Source organism: Fusarium musae, chromosome 1 (genome assembly GCF_019915245.1).
Source record: "Fusarium musae strain F31 chromosome 1, whole genome shotgun sequence".
Taxonomy (NCBI): Eukaryota; Fungi; Ascomycota; class Sordariomycetes; order Hypocreales; family Nectriaceae; genus Fusarium; species Fusarium musae.
In genome coordinates this window covers 4,982,403-5,003,920 of record NC_058387.1, presented here as the reverse complement: position 1 = coordinate 5,003,920, position 21,518 = coordinate 4,982,403, and the positions used below count along the sequence as shown (strand labels likewise).

Sequence of the window (21,518 nt, the reverse complement as noted above, 5' to 3'; positions counted from 1 at the left end):
AACAAGACATGGCACTTTTCTCTTCGCCTCTTGGGCATCTCTTGTTCCCCGATGCCATTTTCTTTCCTGATATCTCGGCCACGAATCTCTCCAACAAACCCCCGTAGCTGCCCCGCGATGATCCCCTGAATGTCGAACTATTCAGACATCATGAAAGCCTACGAGAATCGATGTTTCTCATGGATGCGAGCCTCGAATGAGATGCTACAAATATTGGTCAGCCACTGTGGATGGTGGCCTACCTTGGCGCTTGGCTTGCGCTACCTTACTGCCGCTGGACCCTTTACGATGGATCCCGCTAAGGCGATCCAAGGGTACGCTAGAACAGACTACGCCGATGCAGTCAACCAATAGATCAGGCTGGAGAAACTCCTGTGAGAAACCAGCCCACTTTTGTCGGGGCATAACCTCCGGAACACTGGTTCAATTGTTGCACAAGTGCCCATGAGGCTAATGACAAGAACAGGGGGTGTTGCCGAGCAGTGCAGATTGGGCCCCGGACACAAGAGGTGACGTTTCATGCCCAGTTCAGTCCAAGGCAGCCCAAATTCCCATGTGTGAAAGAATCCAATTCTCCAAAAGTGCCATGTTTTACAGTGGCTAACTCCCTGATAGTACCTGGCCACACTTGCTTTTCTGAGCTGCCCAGTCTGCCATGACAGTCTATGGACTGATTGAGATGGACACACCACAAGCCTGCTTGCTGCCCTGTCATCAGACCCAAGCAAGGGAAAGAATTAAAAGTCGCTCTCAATCTCTGTCTCTGCTGTGAACCTAACGATCTGCACCTTTAAAAGCGATCCTGAGCCTCGCCTTGACTCAGAAAGCGGGCCATTCTTTGTTATCCAAAGCCGCTACTAGAAACCGTGGTGTAGGTAGGTGACATGACAGATGGATATGTGCTTGCTGATATCTCATCTCATTTTGCCCCCGTCACAGAAAGTTCATCCAAAGCCTTTCACAATCTTGCCTCTCACATGTCCTATACTTTCTTGCTATATCAGGCGTCCCTTCTATCTGAGTACTGTCAGCCAGGTAACTCCAATATGTGCCCGTGCCCATCCAACATCTCTCATGCCTTGTTCTCTTTCAAGCCCCTTCAGCGCTGCCTCTTCATTTAATTTCATCATGCCAACGTCATTTTTCAATTTGTGTTTTTGTTTCTAACATTTTGTAGGCGGCTAATAGGGACGACTTCAACTTCTTTACCACTTTGTTCCTGGCCGATTACTCGATGCTCTTTGCTGTTCATTGTCTCAGTGGAAAGTAGAGAGGGGAAGCTCGACATCCATTTCTACGTTTCGAGTTAGATGTTGAGCTCAAGAATTCGCCTTCGCCATACCCAAAAACAAATTTGAAGGATAAAAAGCACCGATACGACCCCAGAATACCTTGTTACCCCCCGGAAATATCTTTTCGTTTTTCAGAATTTCTCATGGTACTCAAGCCATTGAAACAATATCTCCAATTGGACAACTCACCCCCAGCTCTTATCGCTACCGCTGTCGCATCCACTGAGTCGAGCGCCAAAGAGACCACCAAGGCCACGCCCAAGGCCACTGGAATTGCCCTTTCCGGGTTCTCGCCAATGCAACTTCGAATACTCGACTGCCACATGAATGCGCCGCAACCATGTCCCACGGACCACCTCCACCACCTCCTCCGCCCCAGGGCGCCCCTCATCCGAACAACTTCAACAATTTCTACGGTTTCAACCTCGATATTGGTTCTCTCCCCGATATAACGGGTGGCCAGGTCAATTACCACTCCCCTCCCCGCGACGCCGACGCCGACGCCGGGGCTGCGACCCTATCTATAGCGCCCCCTCAATCGGCCAAGGTCAACGCAACCTTGATCTTCGATCATGTCGGCTAACCCGATTTTGTAGATGGGCGCTGATGGTCAGGACAACGATCTTATGGCCATGCTCGACAATAGTATGCTCGGTGGCATAACAGATATTCCAATGAACCTCGAATCCGCAGATGAATCCAACATGAGCGGCTCTTTCGGCAATGGGCAATCGGCCACAGAAGAGTCTGTCGCGAGAGCTGAAAATCAATTCAACACAGCAGCGAACAATGTTCCTGGCGCAGGGCCCCTCCCCGCTGGCGCCTTTGCTCAGATGAATCTCGCTGGCGCCAGCACCCTCACTGAGTTCACCAAGCGAAGAAATTGGCCCGCCAAGGTTGTGGAAGAGCTCAGGGACTTTTTGCAGATTCTCGATGCGAACGGGCGCATCAAATACGCATCGCCTAGTATTCTCCAGGTCACTGGATACAGTGTAGAGGAGATTCAAGATGTGTTTCTCAAAGACCTGATCCACCCAGATGACCAAGGTGTTTTTGTCGCAGAACTCAATGAATCCATCGCGTCAGGCAACCCGCTACGACTTTTTTACCGTTTCAAAAAGAAGGACGCCGAATATGCGATTTTTGAGACTGTCGGCCATGCTCACATCGCTGGCGCCAAGTTCGCCCCCAATCCAAATAATCAATCGCCCTTCTGCCAGGCCGTGTTTATGATGGCGCGACCGTATCCCACCAAAAACGCTGGACTTCTAGACTCTTTCCTTGAGCATAAGATCGAAAATGAAAGGTTAAAGCGCCGTATCGCCGAGCTCCGTCGTGAAGAGGAGGCCGAAAACGATGAGGCGCAAAAGCAGTGGCTACAGAGCCAAGAGGGTCGGTCAGACATGACCCCATCTGAAGGAACCGGCGTCTCCTCGGGAACCTTTTATCGCCCGGGTAGCGAAAGAGGAATGACAGAGGCCGATCGAGCAGCTCTCAATAAAGCTCTTACACGTGAAAATCTCGAAGGCTCAGTCGCAGGTGGTCGGCAGGATTCGCTGAAGGACAAGATGGCACGTTACGAAGGAGCATCGCACACAGACACGATTGAGATGTTGACGGGATTGCGATATATCGAGGGCGAACGAAGCCGGGGAATTACAACTGGTAATGCTAGCCCGACCCTGATCAAGGGTGATGCAGGAATTGCAATTCCGATGGAGCGAGATCCTCGAACCGGCGATAAAAAGAAGAAGCTCAAGACATCTGAGGAATATGTATGTACGGACTGTGGTAAGTGGTTTTTTCGACGCAAGTGGCCTGTTGTACCAATAATGACATAACGCAGGCACCCTGGACTCGCCGGAATGGAGAAAGGGACCCCAAGGGCCGAAGACATTATGCAACGCCTGCGGTTTACGTTGGGCCAAGAGGGAGAAGAAGAGAACCAGCACCAGCCATCCTCCTACGGTGGATCAATCTGTATGATCACGGGGGCGACGAAATGGCTCCCAACGAGTTATCGATCTCCCGGCCTGCAAGATGCCTGAGACGACCGAGACAAGGGCAGCAAGTAGCAGTGTTTGCCATGATATAAGACGAGCTGGCTAGAGACACGGTGCCTGGGGCACGATGGAGTTTGGGCTGAAATTACTGATTTGTATGGCGAAAAGCGGGATACACGAGACGCTCACAGCCGGTTGTTTACTTGATTACTTTCTTTTTTGCAAGCTCACGACTGGACTGGACATTTGATTTGTCACGACTGGGACTACAACACAGATACCTGGAGTGTAGGGAGCATTTGGGCAGACATAGCTACGTGCGCGCCCTTGATGCGCCACGTATATGAATTGACGCATTATTTGTAGAGTGACTGTCGTGACTGAAAGATGCAACGATATGAACCCCATTGCCCTCTGGCTGCCTTATTCATTGTGGGCCAATACAGTCAGTCGGTTTTTTTCTTCTTTCCATAAGTGACGATGCAGTTCAGCTGAAGTTATCATGGCAGCTGAAATAAGCAATAGCTAGTGCCCCAAGTCCCACTAAAGCCGAATGGATTGCGTAGGTCGTGACAAGCTCCCCATAATTATGAAGGCAGCTATACTGTAGCTTGTACAGCTAGATCCACGTCAGACACCTCGAGGGGAACCGCAGCAGAGTATTGGATGGATAATACAGCATAACAAACAGTGATACACTCTAGTACGTAAGGAACCTAGGCACTGCTAGGTAGTTAGAGGGCCATGCAACAGAGGTTTCATTAACTGAGCTGATTGGGCCCTCGTTCTCCAAGCTCAATGTACAGACAGTACCTGAGACGTGGACCCCTCTCTATTTCAACTTAATCCTTTGCATCATCAACCTCTCTCTCATAAACATTTCCCTCTCGAAACTAAACAATTTTCCAATACAAATTCATTCGCCATCCTCTCAAGCTACAGTCGCCATCATGGATAAGCTCATCAACGCCGCTAAGGACTATCTTGACGACGACAAGGACAAGCGTCAGGGTACGTTAATGTCTCTGTCCTCATATTTTACCTCGTAGCTCTTATTACCCCGCCAAGGATCCATGATGCCCCTCATACGACCTCCGAACGTTGAGGGGCGTTAAAGCAACAGCTAGGCGTTGTCTTCCAGATCCCGACATTCCAACCATAACACAAACCCCAAGTAGCTTCAGCTAATAGATATTCTCTCTAGAACACCAGCAGCAAGGACCCGGACAGCAGCAGGGTTACGGAGGCCAAGGCTATGGCCAGCAGCAAGGTTACGGACAACAAGAGGGCCAGTATGGCCAACAACAGCAGTACCCTCCTGCTGGTGGCATCCGTTAGTCATTATCACAAACTTCCAATCGAACGAGCGAATCTAACAATACACAGAGTCTCAGGGTGGCGGTGGCTTTTCCAGCTTCCTTGGTGGAAACGTCGACTTTGACAACGCCAAGGAGGAAGCCCATCAGAAGGCAGGATCTTCTGGTGACAAGGATCTGTTTGGAAGCATTCTAGGATCTCTCGGACAGAAGCAGAACAAGCTTGCTGATGAGGACCTTGATGAGGAAGGTAAGCCATCTTTTCAAGATTTCTGTTCCATGGGCGAGACACATGCTGATGATATATGACCGTCAGATGCCATCAAGCAGCACAAGAACACCTACAACGACGACAACTCCCAGCAAGACAGCAAGAGTCTGGGTACCGCTGCTGCTATGCAAGCTCTTAAGATGTTCACCCAGGGCCAGGGCCAAAGCAGCACTGGTGCCAACAGCCAGACAGCGTTCTTGGGACTTGCCTTGGCCGAAGCTAGCAAGGTTAGTTTTGAGGTACAGCACACGTATAAGTCAACGTCTAATATAAATTCATAGCTCTTTGACAACAAGGCCGCATCAGGCAAGGTATCCGAGGGCACGAGCAAGGAGAGCGTCATCCAGCAGGCTGGTGAAGTCGCTTTCAAGATGTACCTCAAGAACCAGGCCGGTGCTGGTGGACAGCAGGGTGGCGCTTCCGGTCTTATGAGTCTTGCTTCTAAGTTCCTGTCTAAATAATCCCATTAGTTGCGTAGTCACAAGAGGAGTTGCTAAGAAGCACCCTTGATCAGCACATGCTAAACAACAATTAAAAGACTCCATATTCCATTTTCATTTTTGCGACCTGAGTTGAAAACATCAAAGCATCATCTTGGTACATTGGCTTTATGCCTTCTGCTTAGCCAGATCTACAACATCCAGCCACTCATCAGGTCGGCGCCGGCCAGACTCTGTAGAATTATGCAAATACTCCTCTGTCTCTGCTGCCCAAGCCAGGAGCTGCTCCTCACTACCCCATTCTCCTGTAGCCATCAAGCCAATAGAGAGCTTACCCTCACCCTGATCCGGATCCACGTATCCCACAGGAGCTGATACCGCAGGCGTGCCGGTCAAGTTGGCCAAAAAGACGTAGAGCATGTTTCGAATAGTCGTGTTGGTGTCACTCATGCCGTAGGCTTGATCACCAGGGACAATAGGCCATCCGATCAAGGGACTTGTGGGTGTCATAATAAGAAGGCCAGGGTACTTCTGGAACAAGTAGGCGAGATGTTGCATGATGAGCTCTCGCAAAGCACCGTATTTGAGCATATCGGCAGCAGGAGTCCTGGTACCGACAGACATAACGACCTTATTAGCGGGACCTACCAGCGAGAGCCAGTCGGCGGGATTGGGAGTTCGTCGACGGGCTGACTCGGCCATTTCAGTGATACAGACAACACTGTGCGCAAGTTGCGCCTCGGGGATGTAGGGGATAGTGACGTCGATGATCTCATAACCGCATTTGTTAGCGAGGTAATCTACCGCCCTGTCACAGACCTCCTTGACACGAGGGTCAGCTTTGTTCCACCAGTCGCGGTAAATCCCCATGACCTTCTTCTGACCCTTTGGCGGTGGATCAGAACGAGCAAAACGGCCCTGGATATGACAATCTGGGTTAGGCTGGGACATGACGCGGTAGGCAATAGTCAGGTCTGAGACAGTTGCGGCGATGGGGCCGGTGATACACATGGTGTTGTTCATAAACATAGTCCTGTTATGTGTGGTCTTGAGTCCGTAGACGCCATTGAAAGTTGGAGGAATGCGGATACTGCCTCCCGCGTCGGTGCCAACCGCGATGGGGACAACACCAGCTGAGACAGTGGATGAGCCCCCGGAGGAGGAACCGCCAGGATAGTAGGATTTGTTAAGCCAGTTAGTGGGTGTTCCTTGTGCAGCCTGGATTCGTTAGTGACGACTTGTATGAAGCGGCTTGTGCTTACATTGCATCCGCTGGTGTCTGATCACGGTCAGTGAATGAATGAGAAAGACCTTGTGTATGGACTCACCAGAGCCAAGCTCATGCATAGCATTCTTTCCGATGACTACAGCACCAGCCTCCTGGAGTTTCTTCACTGGCCACGACGATTCCTTCTGCTCCTTGAAAGTTTCGATGGAGGGGTCATATTTCATACCAATGTGGTTATGAAATCCCTTAACATCGGTATCGTCCTTGACACCGATAGGTACACCGTCTAATACACCCAGTGGCTTGCCGGCAGCATAACGCTCAGTTGATGCTTTGGCAGCCTCGAGCACTAAATGATCTTTGCCGTGATTATCAACCCAGCCATCAGAATACTTGCCATCTGGTCTGGAGATTTGGGGGAGGAGAGCTTCAGCGACTTGAAGAGGTGTCAGTTGGCCCGACTTGTACATCTCATGGTAGTCACTAGCAGTGTAATAGCGTGCTTTGGAATCTGGATATTGGGACTTGAGAAGCTTAGGCTCAAAGTCAAGCATAGGCTTTGTAGGGCCCAGGGGAGTTACGGTAGGCTGGAGACGTTAGCTATGTGGCATTTCGGACGAGGTAATGACCTTTCATACATGGAACCTGTAGGGAATATCATCAAGAGCAGGAATGTCTTTGATAGTGCCAAAGTGGGCATTATCCCAGAAATACTGTTGAAGGAACCCAACTTTGGCGATGCTACAAGGCTTTAGCTTCGGTAAGGATATCAGCCACAGGATATAGAACTCACAGATTAGCACCAATTACGAGAGGAATGCCTCTGAATGTAGGATTGTTCTCGACTGTGGGGTTGTATGAAGCTGCTGGAGCCTCGACAGGCTTAGGATAGTCGGCAAAGTCGGAGGGGGCCATGATGGAAGATCCGGAGGATTGTGTTAGCCTGAGGGAAGACTCTGCGGTAAGGAGACTGCACAGTTTATATAAAGGGCAGAAACAGCAGCAAGAGCAAGAGTGATGTCCTATAGGGCAGGTCTGGAGATAAATAAGAGGTTCAACTGTCTCCTAAGCTAAGCTGAGCTTAGGCTGCATCTGCGTCTGCCGTTTACGACCCCTAGAACGCCAACCTAGGCTGCCCCACACGAGGTTCATGAATGAGATGCCATTTGCCGAGGCTCGTATAAGTTCAATCATGAGAGAAGAGTTAGAGAGGTTGGTTTTCGTTCAGGAACAATCAACTTTTTGCATGGAGCAGCCGATTCTTCGATACGAAAAGACCAATCATACTACGGAATAACTATAGCTCAATCCGATCCATTAGGACCACGTTTCGTCCGTCACTCGAATTAGACGCCATCACAGGCGATATGCTTAGAGGAACTAATCCTTGCACATTGAATACACAAGCATTTACGCGTCTGACACAGAATTCATATAGATCAAAGGAACGGATTAGTCAAATAAGACGAACAACAAACCAATTGAATGAAGTATTAAAACAACAAAGTCCACAGATAAGATGAGCAGTATACAAGTATAAAGACCATGTGGTTGCTTTACGTCATCCCAAACTAAGGTACTAAGGTACCTACCTAGGTAAGGTAGCACTACCTAGTGCTAGGTACCTTAAGTCTCACCTCCCTTTAGTGCATTTAGTGCCCCGCGTCACAGCATCGCATCACATGGCATCTTTGTCACTCCTCACTCGATAAGACTCCAACATCAACAAACATCGTGACCGTTCTCTTTTGATTTAATTCTATACGTATCCACAGCCCTGCTCTCTTAATCTTCCACTTAGCAAAAGACTCATCTATGGTCAGCAACATACAGTCTACCAAGCTCTCCTAGGAGCTCAGCTCTTACATAGCGCAACCCCTCCAGGGATAGCTCCGCGATAAGCTACCTACTTATCTACAATATCATCGCCATCAACATGTCACTCTTTACCGCGCAGCTTTATCCTGGCCGAGCACTGGGCTTCCTAGGTATGCTAAAGCATCATTAAAATTAGTAACATCTACTGACATATTTACAGTCCTTGGAGCAACTCTTCACGATGTCCTTACCCGTCTAAAAGCTGAACCCCAACGCTTCCCGAAAATCGAGCTACTTTACTCCCCTGACCGACCTGTCACCGAACCCGTTGGCGTTGAACTCCCTGGGAATGGTATACGACTAAGATTTGACGGCCCCGAACAGCGTCTGCGTCTTATCGAGGTTACCGACTTTACCAAGAATCATATTACCTTCAAAGAACGAGATCTTGTAAAACCATCTGCTGGTACCCCTGGATCTCCTTCACCAGGTGACTCGACATCAGGACCGACTTTCCGGCACATATACCATAAACTCCTCGGCCCTACGTACGCCGGTGAATTTATTACGCCATCTAGCGGTCACGATCATGGCATCTATGTCCTGTCCTATCCTGGTGTCGCCTTCAACTTCGCACTTAATCCTTACGAGTACTCGCCTGAGAAAGACGTAGTGTCGACTTTTGCATCGGCATCTAGCCAAGTCGCAACCTCGATGGCTGTCTTTAGTGGTGATTCCTGGGCTGATGCTAGACCGACTCTTTGGACAGAGATTCTGCCCAGTATCAAGTCAACTACCGTGATTCCTCGAGGTAAAGATGTCTACCCCGACGAAATTTCGCTTGTTCGATTACATGGAGCTGGAAAGATTCAGCTTTTCAGGAAATGGACCAGCAACTCTTTCTGGATCACCCTTGGCGAGACAACACCTCAAGATCTCCTCATGGAGTTGGGGCCTCCAAATGCCATCTATCGCAAGAATGACCAGAAAATGGTCATTCATAAGATGCGTACCGCAAGCAACGCCAAAGGTCGCCCAGTTGCTGCTGAAATTGGCCGACCCGAAGATCTCACCGATACAGATCAGTCTTCCATGCACGAGGGGTCTGATGCATCAGACAACGAAGAAGCCGTCGATGATCAGATCGGCCTTAACACAAATGGCGAATGTTTCTATAATTATTTCTATCTTGGGTTTGACATATTAATATCGACTCGTGTGCCTCCATCACAAGCTCCTCCTGGCAGCTTAGTCAGTGAAGCAGAGGGCCAGAACGGCATCATATCCCATTCCCCCGATCGGTTAGTAGCCACAAAGCTGGTTCTACATGGTAACATACCTGGCTCCTATGAATTCAACCGCCATCGCCGCTGTCGCTGGGAAATCGCCTACCTGGACTCTCTAAATGGTGGCAACGGACCGACCGATTCGGAAACACCATTCCCACAAATAGAGGACCGTATGAATGCTGCATGGGCATCTGCATTCCCGCGAAACGACTCTCAGCAAAGACAACGCGGCATGGTTCTTAATCGTGGCTGGGGCGATAGTCCAGGTAGTAGTTGTGAGTTCTTAGGAGGGTGGGAGGAGAGCGGCGCAAGAAGAGCAGAAACAAACGGTGATTCCACGACCACGCTGTATGGATTCCCAGGGCTGGTATTTGAAGTTTTGAAGAATGGGCATGTCAACACTGTCACAGTGTTTTAATCTAGGGCGTAACGTCTGGATTTTGTCTGGGGGAGTTTATGGTGTTTGGGAAGAGTCGATAGAGCGGCTCAGTTTCGTTTGCTTCGATACCTTTGTCCTTATGATCTTAGATTTCCTGTAAATTCATATTGATATATCTTGACTTTATCCTTTTCTGGCGAGTTGCTACATTGCCATTCTTTATGCAATTTGATGAAAGGGGCACGAGATGCACGCAAGTGCATCAAGGGAGGTAAGATCTTCCACAACTACATTGCTCAGCATCCTGCAGTTATTCACTGTCAACCTCAACTCTCTACACTTTCGCTCCCCCTCGCCAGTTAATATACCTTTAGACAACAAATTTTTTTTGTTCTGCGTTCGCAACCAAGAAATCGCCATGTCGTCTACAGAAAAGAAAAACACTACAGAGCCAGTCGACAAAGAAGCCGTCCGCAAGCTGATCGACGAGCTCGAAGGCAAACTCAAATCTCTGTACACACTAAGCGATGAGGTCAACAGAGGTATTCTCGAGAGCAAAGATGCGCTCAAAAGCCTCCGCGAGAAGCGTGTCAAGCTCATCACGGCGCGACTAGACCGGATCTTCCAGCAGTGGAATATCGGGCCTCTGACTAGCAACCATCAACCGTATGTTTACCTCTGATTTATGCGCATTCAATGCTGAGTACGGTCTCAGGTCAACCCAGAATCAGAGTCAGAGTCAGAATCAGAATCAGGGCCCAGGTCCGGGTCTTGGTCAGGTTCCAGGATCGAGCTTGGCTCAGACTCAAACTGGGAATAACCAACAAGGGCAATTTGAATCGCCATGGTAGATGTTGGGTTGGTCGGTATGTGTAATGTTTATTTATGGTGACACAATGAGGAGTCTCTTGCTAATATTGGATTGAAGGAAGCACATCCAAGGAACTTTCTAATAAGAAGATGGTGGATCAGACTACGAGACGGCGAGCCAGTATCTTGCGTTGTAGTTTAGAGGACATAAGCCATTATGAACCCTATATAAATCACACTCCGAGATCACGAGATGCCTGTTAATATTCCGTAGCCTGAAGCCCTGAGGTGCATGCTGTACTCCTATATTTCATCTACTACAAGCTGGTTTTTCACAGTACCCAAAGTATTTTTTCCAGGTGAAAGACTTTCTCGATGTCTCTGTAAGGCTGGCTTCAGTGTTATATAACGATTAGCTTTCAATATAATTATGCAAGCAACCCCAACCCTCCAGGAGCTGAGTGTAATAAACTCTCATAAGCTCATATGGGCTTGGGGTAACGTTGCAGGTAATTACATTAGCCTGAAGAATATGTTTAGTCACCGAAGATCATAGGGCCTCTGGCACTTCAAAAGCAACAGATGAAGAGAAGTACATTTCTAAGTGGATTACGTGGCCAACACCTAAATCAACTTTTCATAATTAGCAATACACCGTTATGCACCATCAAGGTAACCTTTATCAAGCGTTCCGCTAAACTGATCTTATACACAAGCTTTCATAATGACGGGTCTCTGTGACTGCCGTCCAAGCCATCTATTCCTACATCGTACACGCTACACCAGGTATCATCATGCTCCCTTTCCTCCTGTCCGTTTCCAATATCATGCATATTTCGCAACTCTCTACCACTCGTCGACCTCCCCCTTCTTAGGTTTTTGCACCCGCACAACCTTGTCACAGTTGAGCAAACATAGAGGATCAAAGGCCTTCTTGATCTGCATTGGCTGTCAGCGAACTTCTCATTTCAATATAAGGGCATTATTTCTTACCTGTCGCATAGCGTCAACTGTAGACTCGCCGAGCTCGTGAGGGAGATAATCCCGCTTGACAAGTCCAACACCGTGCTCACCCGTGACGGTACCCTCCATCTCAACAGCCTTCTTGACCATGCGATGCACGACAGCCTCAGCCTTTGCACGCTGAGCATCGTTGTACAGCAGAATAGTGTGGAAGTTGCCGTCACCGACATGTCCTACGATGGAAGCAAACAGGCCACTCTTTGTCATGTCCTCTTTGGTAGCCTCAATCAGATCTGGTAGCTTGCTCATGGGCACAGCGACATCGCCCGTCCACACGTGGTCACCGGGCTTCTTGACAGCTGTGGTACTCCAGAGAGCCTCCTTTCGTGCACTCCACAGCTCGTCCTGCTCTTCTTGGCTCTTCGCAAACTCAAAGGTCTTGCTGCCAGCCTGCTTAGCGAGCCCCTGCACCTGAGCGACCTGCTCCTTAACACCGGCGGGAGTTCCGGCGAACTTGAAAAAGAGGGTTGCTGCCTCTGTCCAAGCTCGCGATGTCATACCCGCATCGTTGATGCACTTCATCTGGTTGTCGTCAAGGATCTCGACGGCAGCGACGGGGATGCCCTGGGCCACGACCTTGCTCACACAAGTAGCGGCATGACGGATAGAGGGGAAACTACAGACAGCGACGCTGGTAGACTCGGGCTTGACGGTAACTTTGAGAGTAGCCTCAGTCACGAGGCCAAGGGTACCCTCGGAACCAATAAACAGCTTGGTGAGATCGTAGCCGGCAGAGCTCTTGCGAGGTCGCTGCCGGGTCTTAATGACAGTACCATCAGCAAGAACGACAGTCAGGCTGAGAACCCACTCGCGCATAGTACCATAGCGATAGGCATTGGTGCCACTGCACCCAGTGCCAATCATGCCTCCAATCATAGCACCAGGACCAGGGTCGGGAGGGAAGAAGAGACCCTCATGCCCCAGGTGGTCATTCAGAGCTTCCCAGCCCATCGCAGGCTGGACAACAACATCTAGATCCTCCTTGTGAAGATTGATTATCTTGTTCATACGACCAAAGTCGATGGAGATGCCCTTGCGGGTAGGTGTAAAGTGACCCTCGAGACTGGTACCGCCGCTATAGCCTGTAACGGGAATCTTGCGCTTATGGCAAACCTTCATAATCTCAGACACCTCTTCAGTGCTTGAGGGATAGACAATGCAAAAGGGTCGGTCTTCGGGGCCAGCCTGGTGAGAGGACCAACTGGATGTCGCATGGTGTTCGAGGTCGTTCTCGGCGGTGCTGACATTGTCTTGGCCGACGATCTTGACAAAGTCGGCCCAGGCAGCCTGCATGTTCTCAAGCTTTGTGTTGTGCTTTGGAGCTTTGGACTTGTTGAGAGGTAGTGTCGACGTAGGCTCGGGGTCTCTTGGCCAATATGTACCAAGCCAATATGAGATACCAACGCCTGATAGGAAGACTATCATTTGTTAGATTTATGGTCTTTAAACGAGTGATTGAACATACCAAATGTCACCATCCAGTTCCTTGTAGGATCTGTCATGTTGCGCCACTCCTCGTACTTCTCCCTCTGCTCCCGCTCACGCCTTAATCGAGATCCAATACTGCCCATGACCTGTCCTTGGAATGTCCTTCCCACCTTTGTTTCGTTACTCTGTCGGGCGGGGGTGTTCTTATTCGGTCTTTCAGGCTCGATCTCTGTAGCGTAAGAGTGGGAGAAAGACGCAGGTAACCTTGTAGTTCGACAACCAGCTGTGGTGGGTGTCCACAAGCTCCGAAGAGCAGCACGCTGAGCGCGCAATTGAAGAGAAGCCATGACGATGTAGATTGTGCGCAGGCAGAGGTTGAAAGCCGGTAGCAGGAATAATTAAGATATATAGGTCGTAAAAGGGTGTAGAGGAGTTGGCCGAAGCTGTAGGATTGTGTCGGGATAGGAATTGGCCGACGAGGACAGGTTGTTGTCGAGCTTAAGTGTTGAAGTCGACGGCAATGGAAAATTGTTAGGACGGAGTTGGAATACCGCACTATAATTCCCGAACCCCACATCACGGGGCCTTGTTCGGACGTCTTCAGGGCCCTGAGATCGGCTTCGATTAGATCTGCTACGGCGTGGAGGCCATTATCTAATTCTCATTGGTTGTGTTATTCTATTTCCTCTTATACTTGCCTTTTTCGTTCTTGGTTTCTCGATATAATTCAGCAGTCGCGCTGTGTAATGTCCGTCTTCTCATATCTTCGATACCGACCCGTACCGGCCGGGCTCAATCTTGTAAGACAGGATCTATCGATGGCTGAAATCTGACCAAAGTGGATGCTCAATGTGATTTCAAGGATGAATATCGACTATAGAGGGGGCACGTTGAAGAGCAATTATCACATCAAAGCACGCCACCGCCGGCCTCGGCCAGTTTCACTATCATGTATTACCAATCCTGTTTCAATGAACCTCAAATCAACCTTTATCCTGTATTGTATGTTCTGAGGCAGTGAATGTTTTCACGTATCCATATAATCCTAATCACAATGGCCGAGACGTCAGATCTTCGGAGATTGGCCACCGCCGTTGATGAACGTTTCAGCCGCATTCTCCAAAATATCGCGGAGACCAAGTCCGCTCTCCCAGTGCTTCCGTCCGAACGCCCAGAAAACTGGCAAAACTGCCCAATCAAATGCTGTATACTGTCCCGAAACTCCGTCCGCCCGTTTTCTTATTGTCGTTGTCATCATACGTACCATGGGTACACCAAGTGATCATATGCTGCCGTGTTGGACAAGTTGAACAGTAAAAGTCGGCGTTCCACTCTGCATGTGGTCAAAGTAGGCTGCTAACTCATCATCTCCTTGTATCTGAAGGGTTAATTCGTTACCCTTGGGGTCTTTAATGATACCCTCGATACGAAGACACATCGCCCCGGGAAACTTGGTCATCGCGACCTGGCGTAACTCCTGGATTGATTGTGAAGACATTGTAGATATCCACATGCTAGTATTCGCCGGATATGTCGAAGAAGGGTGCAACCGCATAAATACTGCAAAAGAAGAGGGTACCGCAGGCACTGAAGGCACAGGCGAGAACATTGCACTGGGCGCGGGCGCCGAGAATTGGTGCTGCACGTATTGCTGTTGCATATAGTTTGCCTGAGGTTGATTCCCCAAGTACATCGATGAGCCGTACTGAGCATCCATGGGCACGGCGTTGGCAGCGGACGAGCCCAGCATTCTATGAGGTTGAGGTAGGACACCCTGAGAAGCCGGCATGCCCAGAGCCGGCAATTGTACCTGTCCTGGCCGTTGCGGTGTTGGCGGCTGACCAGTTGTTGTATAGGCAATACGTGAGTCGACTGGCTCATGGACTGGCTCAAACCCACTGTCGTCCATAGGCTGATCCATCATCGGATCCGCAGGTGAACTGGACCCTGGGGCTCCCCTCTCTGCCACTCCGAAGGCAGAGGGGGTCTCTATCGCTCTTTGGGTCTGTTGTTGATATATGTTTGGTTGAGCCTCGGTGAGTTGCGAGTTCTGAACAGTATGTTGTGGTCTGTCATTCTGAGATTTGCGCATCCCTGACTCTTTCTGCTTAGGAGCTTCGCCACTCTTGGTGGTTTTGGATCTCTTCTCGTCGCGTCTTCTCTTGATCACATCTCGAGCGACGATCTCGACTGCCTTGATTTTTCGGCGAGATGATTCATCATTTCCATGGAGGGGGATTGTCCGCATGCGTTCTGACTTCTCGAGCCATCGCTTCTTCAGTTCTTCCCACTGCTCTGGTGTTCCATCAGATTTACATGTAAACTTCGCATCACACAGCACTTCATGCAAAGCAGCGCGGATTTCATGAGACTCTTCTGGGTTGAGACCTAGCTCGTTCTTTGCATCAACGAGAGTCATTCTGGTATCCTGGTTGCGTAGACGCTTGGTCACGTCAGTGCAGATAACGTCCAAGGCAAGCTGCTTCCTCTCAAGGCCCTCTTTGGAAAGCCAAAGAGCTTGTTGTAGGTGTGGGCGCTCATGGATCAGGCGGTTCTTGACATAGTCCCATCTTCCCGGTCCAGCTTGGGTCTTTTTGACGATGGACTCTTCTTGACAGATTCGAGAAAAACACTCGCGAGCTTCTGCGTAAGTGGTCGCATCGAGACCGAGGGCTTCTTTGGAATCGTTCAAGGTCATTTCAGATGGGAAACGGACAATGTGTTCTGATTCAGAGAGATGCTGACGATTTCTTCGGCTTTGTCTTTTGCTAATCTTGCGTGGCTTGGGCGTTGTTGGGACAGAGGTGGCATCTTCAGGCGTTGAGTTTTCAGGAGCATATGGTGTTGGGTGGTCAGGATCTCTGGGTTCTTGGTCAGGCAATGGAATGGTCACATCTCTGTCGTCTAGTGAAGTATCATTCTCAAGACTCCCGTCCTCAGGCTCAGCATCACCACCAGATCTTGCTCGGTCACCATTTCGAACTCTAAGGAGCCATCGATTGCGGGCACGCACTCTCATGAGTTCACGGGAATTGATGTCAAAGCCATCCTCATCAGTAAGGATTCTAAGCATTTCACTTTGAGGGACATTTCTCTTCCAGAGCTCATGGATGCGCTTCACAAGTCGATCATCCTTGTGTTTTAGTCTTTGTTTTGTGGGAAACTTCCATCGACTAAACTGAACTTGAAAAGCGCGTTTGCTGAAATAGGTCGTGTAAGTTAAGTCGACGAGAGCGGTCACTTACACTGACTGAGCACTTACCTCGGCGTGAACTGGTAAAGATTCTTCATGTGCACCATGATATCCTCGAGGGACCGACGCTCATTGATATAAAGCTGGTAGCACACATCTTTGTGTGGTTCCCATTGATAGACCATAATCCAAGACTCGAGACAGCATAGTCTCTTGTGTCTGCGTCTTTGGTCAGAACGGCTCAACTAAAACTTGGAGCTTGTGGAGAGGCTTTTGCATTGCTGGTTGATCTGGGCTTCCGGAGTTTTTTGGCTGGTCAACCAAGGATTAGTCATGTGTGTACAGTCCGAGGAGTGCGAAGTACTGCTATTATAGACTGTATAATCTAATAATTGTTTGACGATGGACTTGGACAAGCGATATTATTACATATCATGATAGAGTAGACAAAAGGTCCAAATACTATATGAGTGGTCTCATTGAAAGATTCATAGATCCAATATTTAAGAATAGGTGAAAACATCCATAGAATGCAACCCTCAAAGACAACTTTGAAACCCATTTGTACCTTGGCCAGCTAGGTAGTATCTCGGACTTCAGAATAAGCACCTTCAGACTGACGATGTGAGAACAGCCAAGGGCAAAGGTCGAATAGATCTATATCTTGATATGGTTTTTCTCTCATTTTCTAAGTGGATACAGTCCGAAAAAATACTGCTTTTGGTTCTCATCAAGACAACAGTGTGCGGAAATCAAGCCGCCTGGCCGCTTGACGATGACATTGACGATCTCTAGGTTAGGCCAATACCCTTATTACATGTGATACTAGCATTCACATGCTCTCTCATCATCATTCCTATTTCATTCATTTCACCAGTCTCCTTTACTCACTTGAGAAGCCAGGAATATTATACAGATACCGGGTATATTCGAACGACAGCGACACTCACTCAACGCTTCTACACCTTAGTTCCTATTTAGGTAGCTTACACCTCGGCTCAACCTTGTAAGTCAGCCAGAGACGTTGTCACCATTCCGCGGCTCAACTGAAGCCCAATCAATCCATCGCACTCTAAATCAACATCGTCCTGACCTCATCTTCACTCTTTCATACTTCATTTATTATTCGCAATACCAATAATCGCAATGGCATCGCCTTCGCTTCCCAACAGCTATGCAGCCCTCGACCTCCCGACCCTCCAGCTCTTCCATCATCCCCCCTCTTCCAAAGAAGTCACACATGTCATAGTCATAAAGCTTCACCGTCCTGAAGCTCGTAATGCTTTCACCGACACAATGGCGGCTTCGCTCTCCCATGCGCTCAACACACTCTCTGTTGATCCTCGCGTTCGCGCCATAGTTCTCACTTCATCGGATCCAAAGAATCGCATGTACTGCGCTGGTATGGACTTCAACGAGGAACATGCGCTGGGGAAAGATGCTGCCGATCATCGCGACTCGGGCGGCATTGTCACTTTGCCTATGTATCGCTGCAACAAGCCTGTTATCGTCGCCATCAACGGCTCTGCTGTTGGCGTGGGTATCACAATGACTCTCGGCGCCAACATCCGCGTTGTGAGCCGCGACGCCCAGATTGGCTTTGTGTTTGGTCGCCGTGGTTTCAGCATGGAGGCATGCAGCAGTTTCTTCCTCCCACGCCTCATAGGAACAAGCCGTGCACTTCACCTCACCACCACTGGCGCTGTCTACCCTGCCACTCACAAGCTTTTTGACGGTCTCTTCAGCGAGATTGTTGCACCTGAAGAGGTTCTTCCCACGGCGCTCAAGATCGCGGATGAAATAGCGGCTAATGTAAGTGGTGTCTCTGCGCGGGTAATGAAGGATATGATTTACAGGGGAGCCTCGTCGCCCGAGGAGGCGCATTTGCTTGAGAGCAAGATATTTTGGGACTTGTTCACAGGCAAGGATGCGAAAGAGGGGATGAATAGCTTCTTGGGCAAGAGGAAGCCAGATTTCACGGGGACTATGGACAAGAATGCGCCCAAAATCTACCCTTGGTGGACGCCCGTAGATATTGCCAGGCCAAAGCTGTAGTGATTCATTGCTGGAAATGTGTCTATTACTGTATTTCATGATCACCTTGCTATCTATGCCTTACGAATTGTACAAGTACTCCGTTTGTTTTGGTGTATACTCATCACTTCAGAGAACACTGTATCGTGATACCAAATCCATTTCTCCTCATTCCTGAATGAGACAAATATTGTCTGCATTCATCTTCAGCAATAACGCTCTGTCTCATAACCCCAGATTAAGGTCTCCATAGGTAGGACTCGAGCAATGACTTAGCGCTGGACCATCAAAAAGAGGCTAGAGAGGTCATGAGATCCATGCCTTCAAGACCCTTGTCTAGCTAATCCTCCCCACACTGAGGATCTCCGTTAAGCCGACCCACTCTCTCTGTCAAAGACCGCAAACGAACGTCATGTGCGATTGATTACTGTCATGTGAAAGGGATGCACAGGAGGCAAAGCTGAGCCACTGTGAGACACACGTACGATGGATTTATCTTCTTCTTGGCCCGACACTCGAGTCACTAGAATTGGGGGCTGTGCTACTTCACAGGATGTTTGCCAAGAGAGGGAGGAGACGTAACGTTAACGTGAGTGAGGCAAATTGCCGGTCATGTCTGTTCATGTTTTGATCCGGTTCTATGGTAGAAGCGCCTAAGCCGTTCCATCCGATATGCCACAGCCGTACAAGCCGAGCTGGAAATGATACTCAAAAAAACAACAATGCAACAAATCGTCCCATATCAAAGAACAAAGTTCTTTATGTCATCCCGCGTAGCTCGAGTCCGTTGATGCAACCATGCATGTCAATCGTAGAAGTAGAAGAAAAAACAAAAGTGGTAAACCCCAACTCCTTGCCTATAAAATGTCAAAAGATAACGTCCCTCCTGGCCGTGAAAACTCGCTTGTTTCCATGCCACATTGCTCCAAAGGCCGTGAGTGCGCTTGCGTTATACGTGGGCGAATGGGAAGTGAGGGATATACTGCTTCCCGTAGGTGAAATTCAAGGTATCGTAGTGAAGGATATGGCTAGCTGTAAATTTGTGCTCGCCGAGTATCTGCCGAGAAAAGCATTCGTGGATTCATCGGCGAGGAGCATATGGTGATGAGCAGTATGCGTCAAAGGCGCTGGTCTGCTGTCGCGGCTGGTATTGCTGATAGGGAGTTCTGACAACGAATCCCTTCTTTGGGCCAGAGAATTTGGTCTTGAGTTTGGTTTTGGTCTCGCTGGCAAAATTCTCCTATCTTCGACCAAGCTTGAGCAGTCGCGTTCTCAACCACAGAACAAAAGCGGTCCAAGCACTGGTAGTTTTTCGCTTGGTGGTTTTGGTTCGGTGAGTTGATTGAAAGTGCACATCGTCAGCTCTAGCGCCAGGTGTCTGGCCTGTAGGCACAGTATCGTAGCTGCGGGTACCAAAGTCGACCTTCTCATTCTCGGTGGTCAACCCCAGACCCACGCCAGTGCCGGTAGTCTTACGGGAGATCGAAGGTCGGATGTCAGTACTACTGGACACACGATCACACGAGATTCGAGAGGTTCCAAAGCTACCCTTGCGACCATTCTTGTTGAAGCGGTGGGCTTCGCGACTCTCTGCACGTTCCTGTTTGCGGATCTGCTCACGGGCGTACTTTTCCTCCTTGGCTCGTTCTTTTTCCTCAAACTTACGACGGGCCTCGCGGACGTTCTCCTGGCGGGTGACAGTGTCAACCTCGCTGCGTGAGCGGAGACGGAAACCGCTCATGTCGAGAGAGCTCCGGAGTGGCGACATTGCGTTGGAAGATGTAGACGCAGCGATCATCTGGGGCGAAACAAAGGAACCAGAAGGTGGGCTGGTGCTTGACGCAGAGTCGAGAGCCGTGGTTGAGCCTGTGTTCAGGTGGAGGTCAGATCGGCTGCGAGTCACGATGCTATGGGGCTTTCGCGCAGATATTCCTGGGGCGGCGCGGCCGTTGGTAGTGATGCGCAGCGGTTGAGTCACATCTGATAACGAGCTGGTGCGCTGACTAGCAAGAGAGGGACGGCGGGGCCGGGAACCAGAATGATAGGCACGAGTCGAAGTCTGAAGGCTCTGAGAGTCGATATTGTCTTCGTTCTCAGTTATCGTGGGAGAATAATCGCGAGGTCCGGTGGTATTGTCCAGGGAAGCGAGCGAGTTGGCGTAGGAGAGAGGTGGTGTTGAGGTGCGCGGCGTTTGTTGGAAAGGATGCACAAAGGAGCCGTTTCTGCCACCGCTAGCAGAAGTCGCAATAGAAGCATGAGAAGTGCCACTGGTAGAACGAGCATGCCCTTGCGAATACTTGTTTGAGCGAGCACCTCCATTGCTCAGATCCGTGGCCGATATAGAGAAGCTGACATCGCGTGCGCGGGCGGCAGGTGTTGGCAGTGCTGATGCACCTGCCGTATAAGACGAGTCGTCGCCGTCCACATTATACGAGGAATAACCAAATTGACCCTGCTCGTCCCAACCGCGATCCAAATCGAGAGAATTCTTTTCCGAGTGGGAGTGGTGCGATTGCAGTTTCTTGAGGATGGGCTTCACAGCAGGTCGACTGCGAGGTTTTGTTATTTTAGCATGCCCATGGCCGTGTTGATTACCATGCCCGAAGCCGTGACCGTGTAGGTGACCCGGTAACGAACTGCTGGTCTGCGCCATTGCCATTAAAAAAATAGGCAATAGTGTAGAAGAGAGGTTGAAGAAGAACCAGAAGGGGTTTCAAATGGTGTCAAAGAGGTATACGAGGGGTTCTGTGTTGTGTTTGCTGGTGTTGTTGGGCGTCCGTCTTGTCGCCGTTGCACGGATACGGGCGCAGCGCAGGCGGAGGGTGAGGAGTCTGTCGCACGCCCAGCGTATCTCAGAGCATCATGAAAGAAGTTGACTTCTCTTTTTTCTTTCAAGTTGTACAATGAAAAGACAAGTCACCTCCACACAGCACAAAGGTTCTTCACAGAAGATACACTCTCTTCGCTCTCTCAACGACCAGCGTATGCAAGTAA

General features: G+C 49.5%; 9 protein-coding genes across 9 annotated transcripts; 5 read left to right on the top strand and 4 right to left on the bottom strand.

Moving 5' to 3' along the window:
* Positions 1–1,632: 1,632 nt before the first annotated feature.
* On the top strand, positions 1,633–3,278 carry J7337_001489 (uncharacterized protein; the record flags this gene model as incomplete). Its single annotated transcript, XM_044819229.1, has 3 exons — positions 1,633–1,839; positions 1,889–3,083; positions 3,139–3,278. 3 exons carry the CDS (start codon positions 1,633–1,635, stop codon positions 3,276–3,278), a joined length of 1,542 nt encoding a protein of 513 aa, XP_044686931.1.
* Positions 3,279–4,245: 967 nt separating this feature from the next.
* J7337_001488 (uncharacterized protein) lies at positions 4,246–5,343 on the top strand (the record flags this gene model as incomplete). Its single annotated transcript, XM_044819228.1, has 5 exons — positions 4,246–4,306; positions 4,500–4,628; positions 4,682–4,861; positions 4,928–5,109; positions 5,164–5,343. The coding sequence occupies 5 exons, from the start codon at positions 4,246–4,248 to the stop codon at positions 5,341–5,343; spliced, it is 732 nt and encodes a 243-aa protein (XP_044686930.1).
* A 147-nt stretch (positions 5,344–5,490) lies between these two features.
* J7337_001487 (uncharacterized protein) lies at positions 5,491–7,465 on the bottom strand (the record flags this gene model as incomplete). Its single annotated transcript, XM_044819227.1, has 5 exons — positions 5,491–6,540; positions 6,585–6,601; positions 6,651–7,137; positions 7,189–7,291; positions 7,344–7,465. 5 exons carry the CDS (start codon positions 7,463–7,465, stop codon positions 5,491–5,493), a joined length of 1,779 nt encoding a protein of 592 aa, XP_044686929.1.
* A 1,021-nt stretch (positions 7,466–8,486) lies between these two features.
* J7337_001486 (uncharacterized protein) lies at positions 8,487–10,075 on the top strand (the record flags this gene model as incomplete). The annotated part of the gene is made up of 2 exons (XM_044819226.1): positions 8,487–8,538; positions 8,589–10,075. The coding sequence occupies 2 exons, from the start codon at positions 8,487–8,489 to the stop codon at positions 10,073–10,075; spliced, it is 1,539 nt and encodes a 512-aa protein (XP_044686928.1).
* Positions 10,076–10,454: 379 nt separating this feature from the next.
* On the top strand, positions 10,455–10,856 carry J7337_001485 (uncharacterized protein; the record flags this gene model as incomplete). Its single annotated transcript, XM_044819225.1, has 2 exons — positions 10,455–10,702; positions 10,799–10,856. 2 exons carry the CDS (start codon positions 10,455–10,457, stop codon positions 10,854–10,856), a joined length of 306 nt encoding a protein of 101 aa, XP_044686927.1.
* Positions 10,857–11,692: 836 nt separating this feature from the next.
* J7337_001484 (uncharacterized protein) lies at positions 11,693–13,644 on the bottom strand (the record flags this gene model as incomplete). Its single annotated transcript, XM_044819224.1, has 3 exons — positions 11,693–11,785; positions 11,840–13,287; positions 13,335–13,644. The coding sequence occupies 3 exons, from the start codon at positions 13,642–13,644 to the stop codon at positions 11,693–11,695; spliced, it is 1,851 nt and encodes a 616-aa protein (XP_044686926.1).
* A 935-nt stretch (positions 13,645–14,579) lies between these two features.
* Positions 14,580–16,675, bottom strand: J7337_001483 (uncharacterized protein; the record flags this gene model as incomplete). The annotated part of the gene is made up of 2 exons (XM_044819223.1): positions 14,580–16,497; positions 16,560–16,675. The coding sequence occupies 2 exons, from the start codon at positions 16,673–16,675 to the stop codon at positions 14,580–14,582; spliced, it is 2,034 nt and encodes a 677-aa protein (XP_044686925.1).
* A 961-nt stretch (positions 16,676–17,636) lies between these two features.
* Positions 17,637–18,545, top strand: J7337_001482 (uncharacterized protein; the record flags this gene model as incomplete). The annotated part of the gene is made up of 1 exon (XM_044819222.1): positions 17,637–18,545. The coding sequence occupies one exon, from the start codon at positions 17,637–17,639 to the stop codon at positions 18,543–18,545; it is 909 nt and encodes a 302-aa protein (XP_044686924.1).
* A 1,219-nt stretch (positions 18,546–19,764) lies between these two features.
* On the bottom strand, positions 19,765–21,177 carry J7337_001481 (uncharacterized protein; the record flags this gene model as incomplete). The annotated part of the gene is made up of 1 exon (XM_044819221.1): positions 19,765–21,177. One exon carries the CDS (start codon positions 21,175–21,177, stop codon positions 19,765–19,767), a length of 1,413 nt encoding a protein of 470 aa, XP_044686923.1.
* Positions 21,178–21,518: the final 341 nt, after the last annotated feature.